The following is a 10,199-nucleotide window of genomic DNA, read 5'->3' as shown; positions in this document are numbered from 1 at the left end:
GGGGGGGGGGAGTTCCTCCGAGGAGCCAGGCGCGGCTCTTCCCAGGAGCACCCGGAGCTCGGCCGGGAAAGGCCCTGTCCTGCCCTGGGAGAGACGAAGGCGCCGAGAAGGACCAGCCAGCGGGGCGCGTTCCGTCCAGGCGGCGCCTCCGCCCTCGGGGGAGCGGGCAGACCTCCCCAGCGGCCCCCCAAAGCCCAAGGAGGGGTTTTTGTGGCCGCCCAGAACCGAAACCCTCTGGAAAGGAGGGGAGACTCCCAGAGGCGCGGCAGAAGGGCGCTCTGCCCACGCTCAGAGGCATCCGCGCCGCTGCTTACCTGCTGCCGCGGCCGCCGCTCGCCCTGTCACGCGATCGCGGGCGGGCCGAAGCGCCCCGCCTAAGCCCGGCCTCCGGGGGGCTGGCTTGACCACGGGCCGCCCCCTCGGAGGGGCTTTGCACCGCTGGATTGGCTGCTCGCCCCACTAGGCGCGTCGCCCTCCTTCCCGCCTCCGCTCGCGGCCTATAAGGCGAGCCGCCGACGGCGCCCGGCCGTAGGGAAAGCGGCGATGGGGCGGCTGTTGGCCATCTGGCTGGCGGCGGCGTGGGGCAGCGGGGCCCTCCTCGCGGTGAGTTTTGCTTTCGATTCCCGGAGGCTTGGGGCGGGGGAGGGCGGCCCCCCTCGACTGACGGCCCCCCGGGGGTCAGCCTGGCCCGGCCGCCCCCCTCGCGGTCTCGGCCGGCGCTCAAAGGGGATCGCGGGGCAAGCGGCCCCTCCCGGAGAGCCGACTCGCCGCTGGAGGGCCTCGCCCGCTGCCTTCTCCCTCCCCCCCCCGCCGCTCGCCCCAGGCGCCGCCCGCCCCCGCGAAGGGCTCTGGTTCCTCTTTCGGGCCCAGGAATCCCCCACCTCTGCCCCGACGTCCGAGCTGCGAAGGGAGGTGCGGGCAAATCCGGGAGGGGGGCCGAGAAGAGGCGCGCTGAGCGCTCGGACGGAAGCCCCATCCAGGAGAGCCCCTGCCGGTCTCTTTCCCCGCCCCCCTTGCTCCTTCGGGGACTTCTTTAATCGCAGGCAAGGCTAGCCACCACCACCCCCCGCCCTTGCTTCAATGAGCTGCACCCCCCCCCTTGTCTGGCCCGGTTTGGGTTCCACTGGGGGTCTTTCCCAGTTTTCACAAACAGGTCTGAGACCTACAGGAGTTTTGACCCTCTGTCCAGTTCGGGCACTCCCAAACTACAATTGGGCTTACACAAGAGGGTGCCCCAGAGGTTGTCCCTCCCTCCCTCCCCCCTCCTCCCCCCCCGTACCCCTGCAGCTGCCTTGCCGACTTGGGGGGGGGTAAATGGGTGGAGAAGAGGACATGCTCCAGAGTTCAGCTGCCAAGGGAAGCTCCAGCCAAGCACCGGACAAGCCAACCACCCTCTTCATTTCCTCAGGTGACCTCCTGGCCTCCCCAAGGCCCCTCTGGAGCCTCTGTCAGGATTGCCCCACTCAGGCGCCTTCAACAAACAAACCAACCTCAGAAGTTCCTTTCCCCCATTTCTCGGAGCCACAGCAGTGCCAAGCATTGGGGGCTGATGGGCCCCTAAGGGGACCTTGGGCGAGTCTGTTGGTCTCTTGGCTTCGGGAGTTTCCTTGTGGTAGAAAGGAGATTCCGTGCTGGACATACAGCAGGCAGGATGGTCGGCGTCTGCAACGCCCCCAACAGGTCCCCAGCTGAGAGCTCCAATCCAGCGTGGGGGTGGGGGTGGGGGTGGGGGTGGGGTGGCCCCTCCCCATCGCACCTTCACCTGCAGCGAGCTCTCTGGCCTCCCAGTCTCCCTAGACCAGCCTTTGCCACCCAGCCTGCAAAGGGCTCCGCTGGGGTCTCTGCAGGTGAGCTGATGGGGGAGGTGGGCTTGAGTCAGAGGCAAGAGGGGAGAGAGAGGGAAAGAGAGGGACCACTGGCAAGAATTCAGGGTTGCTTTGTAGTATCAGCCGCCCAGTGCAGAAGAGCCGATAGATCACCACCGTGTTGCTCTACAGTTTCCGTTGTTCCTGAGCACGTGGTCTGCCTCTGCTGCAGAATTAGGGCTGGGGTCTTTCTGCCACCAGCTGGATGTGTGCTGAGAGTCTTCAGGCTCTTTGGGACCATTCAGAGGAGAGCCTTGCCGGAATTCTGGGGCCGGTGGGAACGGCTGTGCTTCCACTTCAGGCAGAAGGACAGCCCCGAAGAAAACGAGATGGTGCCAGATAAGCGCCTGCTTATCATCTCACCCAAAACCCCAGGAAGGAAGTTGGGGGCCCCAGACGCAGCTCTACCGTGGCTTTGCGGTTTGTATGGCGGAGGGAGGCTGTGGTGATCTGGCTGTGCTAAACTTCTCCCCACCCCTCCCTCAAACACTCTCTCTCTTCCCCCCCCCCCCAGTGCCTGGCTCTGGAGCAGGGGCCGAACTGCAACGCCACGCAGTACCTGCAGCAAATGCCCAGTGGGGACTGGTGTTGTAGCAGATGCCCGCCAGGTAGGAACCCAGCCTGGCACTCCGGGATCCATCTGGTCCCTGCCCTGTTTGTGTGAGAGCAGAACACCTCTCTGTGGGCGTGACTCCTGAGCGGCCCACAGGGGAGGAAGAAAGTCCCTTCCAGGCTTGCTCAGGTCGCCCGGGTCCCGTGGGCTGCCCTGCTGGCTGCTGGAAGCTCCTCTCTGATGCTGCGCCACCTTGACCAAAGACAGTGACCCAAAAAGAGCTCCAGAAGAGCCCGCTGGGGCAAGAGTCCCCCCCCTCCCACCCCTCTGACCTCTTGGGGATCATCACCTCCTTGGACGGGGGCAGGGGGGGACTGTGGAAGGGCCAGCCGGTCCCAGCAGGTCTCTCCCTCCTGCCTGTCCCAAAGTGGGCCCTTGGCCAGAGGCACCTTGTGGGGGACCAGCCCCTTCAGGGCACTCCCCCGCCCGCAGGGCAGCCTCACTGGTTTCCATGCGGTCTTCCAGGCCAGAAGGTCAAAACGCCCTGCGACGGGGAGTCCGACACCGTTTGTCAGCCATGCGAGACTGAGCACTTCCAGGCCGGCTGGACCAAGGAGAAGCACTGCACGCCACACACCTACTGTGACCCGAGTAAGCCAGGGGACTACCTGGTCTGCTTGTGACGGGCGGGGAGCTGTGACGGTGGGCGGGCTGGCCCCCAGCCTCATTGCCCTCTCTTCCCCTTCCAGATGCCGGCTTCCTGCTTCACGTCCCGGGGACTGCCACGAGGGACGCCGAGTGCCGGTGCCGTAATGGCACCCATTGCTCCAGTCCCGAGTGCCAGGTCTGCCGGCCCAGCAAGCCGTGTGGGCCGGGCGAAGGTGTCCAGAAGGAAGGTGGGGAGTGGTGTCTGCTCCCTGGGAGGCGAGCGAGGGTCCTTTGAAGAAGGGAGGCGAAGGGCAGTGGAGCGCCAGCCTCCCGTGGCTTGCTTTGAGCTGCCCTTCCCCCACAGCAGCCAAATGGGTTCTCTGCACATGTACAGAAACTATCTGGTCGCTGTGTCTAGGGCCCAGGCAGCAGCCTGGTTCTGATGGATCCGTGCTGGGTGTTAGTCATGACGAAGGAGACCTGCACCCACCACCTGCTGCAGAACAGGGTTGGAGGGGGAGGAAGGGGTTAGGATCAGCCAGCCCTTCCTGGCCAGTGGGACTCTTCCTTCCAGCAGGCAGCCCCACAGAGGGGTCCCCACTCCCAGGGCCTAGAATCCAGCTACTGCCCCAGAGGATGTGGGTTCTGGGAACCACTGGTGCCTGACACAGCTGCTCTCTCCCGTCTTGCAGCCAGCCACCTGGAGGACACCGTCTGTGTGGAGTGCCCGGAAGGCTTCTTCTCCAGTGTCGTCTCTGCTACAGCTCCCTGCCAGCCCTGGAGCAGGTAAAGCAAGACAGCTTGGCTGTGTGCGCGTGTGTATGTAATGTTATGTATCTATGCGTGCATGCACACCTACACACACAAACAATCATTTTTAGGGCTGCAGAGCTGGAAGGCCCAGCTTGGCTGCTGCTGCTGCTGCTGCTGCTGCTGGGGGTTTTGAGAAGGGCTTGTCAGGGGTCCTACACATGTGCAGGCTGCAAGACGAACCACACAGGACATGCAAATGTGTGCAGCTGAGCCCAGGTGCCCTCCTGAGCAAAGCAGCTGGTGGCAGGGAGTGTGTGTGTGTGTGTGTGTGTGTGTGTGTGTGTGTGTGTGTGTGTGTGTGTGTGTGTGTGTGTGTGTGTGTGTGTGTGTGTGGAGGGGGTGTGTGTGTGTGGAGGGGGTGTGTTTGGTGGGGGTGGATTTGCAGCAAAAGCTACTCGTCTGGAACTCCGCTGCCGCCAAGGCTGGTGCCCCTCCCACCCCGTTGTCAGCTCTCTGGCAGCTGTTTCTCTGTCCCAAGTACTTTGTGGCCTCGCTGACATGTGTGTGTGTGGGGGTAAAACAGGAGGAAGCAGCTGCTCTTCTAGCCTCTTTCCCTCCCTTTCTCTCCCTCCAGATGTGTAGACAGAAACCTTGTCCAGAAGGCAAATGGAACCCGCCATTCGGATGTCACCTGTGGTAAGTCTGAGCTCCCGAGAACAATATGAAACCCGTAAAGTGAGGGGGAGAGGCTCAATGAGTCCTTTCTGGGGCACAGGGTGGGAGGGGGGAATGGGAGGGGAATGCCGTGCCTGGTGTGACCTAAGCTTTGGCTTTTGTGGTGCCCCCCCCCCGAGAGCTGCCTGGTGGCATCCTTACAGAGTGGGGGGGCAGTGGGGGGGGGGTTAAGGGGGTCTTGTGGGGGCCACCCAAGGAGAAGACTTAGCCCTGGATGGTTGATGAGTGGAAGGGAAAGCAGGGTTGCTGCTGTCGCTGTCCTTTGGAAGGGGGACACTGTCCGAGGGCGAAAGGCACACATCCTGCTTGTGCTGGGCACCCTGGGAGGGGGTGGTGGTGGTGGTGGTTTCTTTTTCCCGGTCGCATCCTTCTTGGCTTCCTTCCCCACCCAGAAGAGGTCCGGGCCGCCACACGCCCTCCCCCGACATCTGCCCCCAACAGGGAAGCTGGGCGCACCCATTTGCTCGCCCTGGTGCTGCTCCCACTTGGCGCGCTGGTGACGATGGGGGCCGCCTTTGTTATCCGGCATCAGAAGTGCAAGGGTGAGTTGGCTGGGGTCCTGTCGTTGGCCGGGGGGAGGGGTTGGCCCGGCCCCTGAGGTCTTTGCAGAGGGGAGGAAGGTGCCAGCTCCATCCTCTTTGGGGGTGGGGCATCCTGGGCATCTCTGGCTGCCCTTCTAGCAGCTGTGGCAGGGCCAACGCAAGAGACCCTGGAACTGGGCCCATCCGCCACTTGCTCATGGGGGGGGGGAAGCCAGCCCTCGCAGGCTGGTCGTATCGCACTGGGAGTATCCCACTGGGCCTCAGAGAGTGTGTCAGGGCCTCCCCCGGCCAAGCAAACACAGGGAAGCTGGCCCACCTGGGCCTCTCCCAGGTGGCGGTTGCCCTGAGCTCAAAGCAGAAGGAAGGAGGGCAGGTGGGCAGGCAAGCCTGCCTGCCTGCTTGCCTGCTTGCCCGCCCGCCCGCCTGACCGCCTGCCTTTTGCCCCTGCACGGGCCCCAAAGGCTAAGGGCTCTTCTACGGACACCCAGGCTTAGTTCTCCTTCTGTGGCTGCTGCAGGGGAAGAAGCGTGCAAGGGAGGAGGGGCTCTTCCCAGCTGAGGCGGGTGGGTTAAAAGGCAGGAGGAGATGGCAGGGGCCGAGGGCGAGGCCGAAGTGGGTGATGACTCCTGATTGCCCACCCGGTCTCAGGAGGATATGAAGTTCTGCCTAAGGGCCGAATTGCGGAAGAGTCTCAGACAGACTGTACCCTGTTTCATTGTCACCATCCCTCTTTATTCTGTTTTATTTTATTGGGGGGGGGGGGCTTCAAAAATTGCTTAAGTAAGAAAAACACAACCTAAGCCTCATTTTAAAATATGCTCCATTTTTACCCCTTGATCCCATTACAGCATGGTCTACTCTTTCTCATGGGAGCCGGCACACTGTGAATGAGACACTTCTGTCACGCTCTCTTAGCAGCAGCGACTCTGTTCCCAAACATGCTAGTTGTTTTGGAAGTTAACGGAAGTATTCAGAAAACAGTTAGAACTAACGTAAGCGATCGCTTCACAAGGCACTCTTTCAACCGTACTTTCACTTTAAAGCATTTTAAAATCCCTTCTTTCAGGCACTTTCCTTAATCATTTCTTAACATCTTAAACTCATTTTAAAAAAAATATGGACAGAATTGTGCCCCCTCCCATTGTTACCTTGCAGACCAGGCTTGCAAGTTTTTTTTGTTTTATTTATTGCACTTCTACCTTGCCCACCTAGTGGCAAGCCACAGCTTTGGACCACTTACAATATAAATAAATATAAGCACAAAATTTAAGCAATAAACATAAAATAACAGAAAAGAAATCCTCCCAAACCTAACTATATCTAGGTAAAAGACACTAACTAACTTGTAGGATGGTGGTAACAGCAGTATCAATTACAGTAACAATAGACATGGGGTTTCAATACAAATAAGTAAGTATTTAAGTAGTGTTAAGGCTTTAAAAGGCCAGAGTAAAAAGCCATGTTTTCATTTACTTCCTGAGGTTTAACTAAAGAAATATTGAAAGAAAAATAAAAGATCAAAACTGGTTGATGCCAATTAAAAAGAATAGTTCCAGAATCACAATGTTGTGGTTATAGATTTCTGTACAGGAAAGAAAACCCTACAGATTACACATTACACTGTCTTAGAGAAATAAGGTTTTCCCTGGTTGTCTGAACAAGCCTGGATTTCCCCTTCGCACCGCCCCCCCCCCCCAGCTCATCCTCTGAGAGACCAGGAGAACCAGAGAGAATATGGATCCCTCAGTCCCTAAAAAGAATGGGCCATTTCAGTAATTACTTGTAATCCCCTTTTGAACCCAGCTTGGAGGGGAGAACCTGCACAACACCTAACAAAAAGCAGATTCTCTTCAAGATGCACCTGGAAGGTAACCTTGGTTTATGCAAGAGAGGCTTCCTTGACTTCAAAGGGCCCTTTTCATCAAAGTCCCAAGATGAAAAGGACGGATGCCTTCTGCTGAACTGGCCCACTTCTTCCCTTCCTTTCAGAGGAATGACAGTCTGTTTAATTAATCCAAACATCTCTTGACAAACATGGACAGAAGAAAGGGCAGGAGAAGGTCTCCTTGGGGGTTGCTAGGGAGAAGGCCCAGGAACGCTTCTGGCCCCGGGGTTGTTGCCCCCCTCCCTGCTTGTCTCGGGGCCAGGATGGGTATTTTTTCTCTTTCTCTCTCTCTTTTAGGGTGGGGTGGGGGAGAGGCCTGCAGGCACCGTTTCCTCACTTTTAGCTGTGGCACCATTAGCCCCACAGGAGTCCTTTGCCACCCTGCCATGTCATCCATGAAGGCGTTCCCTTCTAGCCCCGACACAGGTTTCACCAGGGGCTTCTGGTCTCCTCTCCCAGCCACCGGGGCTTCGGCAGTCCCCGAAGGCTCCCTTGGTCATTCGGCTGCGGCACAAGGAGGAAGCCTTGCTCCGGCCTCCCCTGGTGCCCTGCAGAACCCGCTCCCCCTTCCTTTCCCTGGCCCTCCACCTCTTTCATCTGTGGGTCAGAGTGGAGGCACCCCTGAAGAAAGGGCCAGGAAGCCCAGGGGTTTCTCCCAGATTGACTCTTCCTTTTCTTTCTGCCCAGGTGGCCAGAAGGAGCCCCATGACCAGGTAGGTGCTGCAGACGTCTGTCTCTCTTTGGGGCCGGGAGAGGGGAGGTGGTGGCCGTGGGGGGTGCCAGACACAGTCGAGGGTCTGCCTCTGGCAGGGGAAGCCCCCCTTCTCTGCTCCTGGTGGGGCTGAGGCTGAACAGGGGCTCCCACCGGCCTCTGGCCCATCTCTGCCAGGCAGTGACCTCTTTGTGCCTGTTGCCTCTGCAGGGCCACCGCCCCAACGGGAGGCAGCAGCCGGCTGAGATGGCCTTTGATGATCAGCTGTGCCCGGCCTTACCCATCCAAGAGACGCTGCGAGGGGAGCAGCACCTCACCCCGGAAGACAGCAAGGAGAGTGGCTTTGCGGCACAGGAGCAAGTCTGAAGCGACGATGGGCTGCAGGGAGGGCCACCCGTCCCAGGTCTCCTGCCGCCCCCTTCCTGTCCCATCCCATGCCCCCCCTCACTCGTGCAGCTACTACAACTGTTTCTAAGGCTGGATCTTTTTCTCTCTCCATTCCCCCCCCCTCTGCCAACCTGGGGATTTCTCTTGCAAAGCTGCCAGAGAAAGAGAGAGTTGCTGTTGCTGTCTCTCCCCTGCAGTACGGCCTCGTACTGTGGTCTGACCCACATCGAGGGGGAGCTGGGCAGCTGCTAGGGGGGAGGGAGGGCTGTTCTGATCTGCTCCCTTCTGCCCTAGTCGTGTTGGACCTCCCCGTCAGGCAGCAGGCCTGGAGAGTGGCAAAGGAATTGCAAGGAAGGCCCCCTTGCACGTGGGCAGGGGGAGGAAGATTCCCCACCCCTCCACCCCACTTTCTCCCACCCTTTGGGGGCTCTCCTGGAGCAATCTCTCTCTCTCTCTCTCTTTGCACACGGGGGGGGGGGGCTATCTCTTCTCCTATCAAGCCTCCCACCACCACCACCATTGCATGGCCCAGAGTCCTACCCAGCTTGGCCTTGATGTACTGGCCTTTTTTCCTGCACCCCAGAACACATGCCAGACTGGCAGGATCTGAGAGCCGTTAAAGTGTGCACACAGGGAGGGCTTGGCCAGGGCAAAAAGTAGGAAGCCTTCCAAGTGGGAAGGGACGTGTGTGTGTGTGGGGGGGATGTCTCTGTCATTCATGCCTCATCCCCGGCTGTGGATGGGCCGCGAGGGAGGACGTGCATCTCTGGGTGAGGATGAGCCGAAGTCTGCCTTGCACTGCAGCAGGGGGCTGGCTCATCCGTCCTGGGGCTGCCCCCCCCTCTGGCTCACAGCCCTGCCAGGTTTCTGGTCACGGGGCAGTCGGGGCTCCGGGACTGTCAGAGAGCAAGAGGGAGGGTGCCTTAGGCCATCAAGCCAAAGGCCAGTCTAGTACGACCCCCAACAGTGGCCAAAATGATGCCCTGGGAGGCCCACAAGTAGGGTAGCAGGAGGACTGAGGGGTCGGGCTCCGTATCCCCCTCCCACGAGTGAGGCCCAGAGGATCTCGCCCTAAACCTAACCCGTGAGAGGCCACAGGACCCAGAGCCGCCACTTTTCCATCCTGAGCCCAAGGAAAACCAACCCAGTGTTTTTGCCTGTGGATCCTGCCCGTACCTCAGCGAAAGAGGAGTCCGTGTGCCTGTTGAGCCCAGGGGGCAAAGACTGGCTCTCGGGAGGAGCTTCTGGCAGGGTCTCGGAGCCTTTTTAAGAGAGGGGAGCTGAAATTCCACGGTTCCTCTGCTGCCAAGAGGCTTCGGGTCGCAGCCTCACAGATCTCAGTTCTTCCGGACATGTACCGCCCGTTTTTGGACCCTTGTGTACAATTTTTCTGTGCTGTCCATGAAAGGTGCTACGTGTGACAGAGTGGAATTTTCTCCACGAAAGCTTGCAATGTGTTTGGTTTTCTAGTGGTCCGATAAAAAGTATCACCCTTACATTTGTGTAATCTTGGGGGCCATGCAGCCTTTTCCATGTTCTTTCTGGCAGTGCCTGGTTATTTATCCACGCCTCTGTGTCTTTTGTGTTGTGTATTAAATAAATTATTTTTGTACTTTGGTGAAGTTATCTGGTGCGTTTTGCTTTTGGTAACTCAGAGCTAAGCCCTCCCACTAGCCAAATAGCTCCTGGAGGCCTGGGGCTGAGGAGACAAAGGCACCGGGGTGCCCACATCGTGGCCTTCGCTCAGCTTCTAACCCTAACCCTCTGACACTTTCTCCCTTGAAAGGGGGAAAACACAGCTAGGGGACAAAGCAGGAAGACCAGCCCAGGAGGCCTTGTCTGGAAGCCTCCTAAGGGGGGGGGGGGCTGGGGGGGCTGGGGAGGCGTGCCCTGGGACAGAGCTCTTCTCCACAGTCCTTAACTTACTGGGAACAATAATAACAACAATTCATCACAATAATAATTGTGCCCCACGGAGTCCATTTCCAGAATCTTCTAGGTGCATCCTGAGGATGCCCAGAAGAAGCACTTGATCCTTTTCTTCTGGGGGTGTCCAGAGGCTCTGCAGCTTGCCGTTGGTGACACCCTTTTGCTGAGAAATCCGACTTCTTTGCCTTCA

General features: G+C 59.1%; 1 protein-coding gene across 1 annotated transcript; it reads left to right on the top strand.

Annotated features, from left to right (window-relative positions):
- Window positions 1–446: 446 nt before the first annotated feature.
- CD40 (CD40 molecule) lies at window positions 447–9,697 on the top strand. Its single transcript, XM_020807036.3, has 9 exons — window positions 447–603; window positions 2,380–2,473; window positions 2,944–3,069; window positions 3,168–3,314; window positions 3,759–3,852; window positions 4,454–4,515; window positions 4,947–5,096; window positions 7,669–7,694; window positions 7,904–9,697. Exons 1-9 carry the CDS (start codon window positions 544–546, stop codon window positions 8,057–8,059), a joined length of 915 nt encoding a protein of 304 aa, XP_020662695.2. The 5' UTR covers window positions 447–543; the 3' UTR covers window positions 8,060–9,697.
- Window positions 9,698–10,199: the final 502 nt, after the last annotated feature.

This window comes from Pogona vitticeps, chromosome 4, assembly GCF_051106095.1.
Source record: "Pogona vitticeps strain Pit_001003342236 chromosome 4, PviZW2.1, whole genome shotgun sequence".
In the NCBI taxonomy this organism is placed as follows: domain Eukaryota; kingdom Metazoa; phylum Chordata; class Lepidosauria; order Squamata; family Agamidae; genus Pogona; species Pogona vitticeps.
Note: the sequence above shows the minus strand (reverse complement) of the source record. Positions and strands in the feature narration are given on the sequence as shown.

Excerpts from the sequence above, each read along its gene's own strand:
- CD40 (XM_020807036.3), top strand. The coding sequence starts at position 544 with ATGGGGCGGCTGTTGGCCATCTGGCTGGCGGCGGCGTGGGGCAGCGGG. Across the intron at positions 4,516-4,946 it reads CCATTCGGATGTCACCTGTG|AAGAGGTCCGGGCCGCCACA; the intron begins GTAAGTCTGAGC and ends TTCCCCACCCAG. Across the intron at positions 7,695-7,903 it reads AGAAGGAGCCCCATGACCAG|GGCCACCGCCCCAACGGGAG; the intron begins GTAGGTGCTGCA and ends TTGCCTCTGCAG.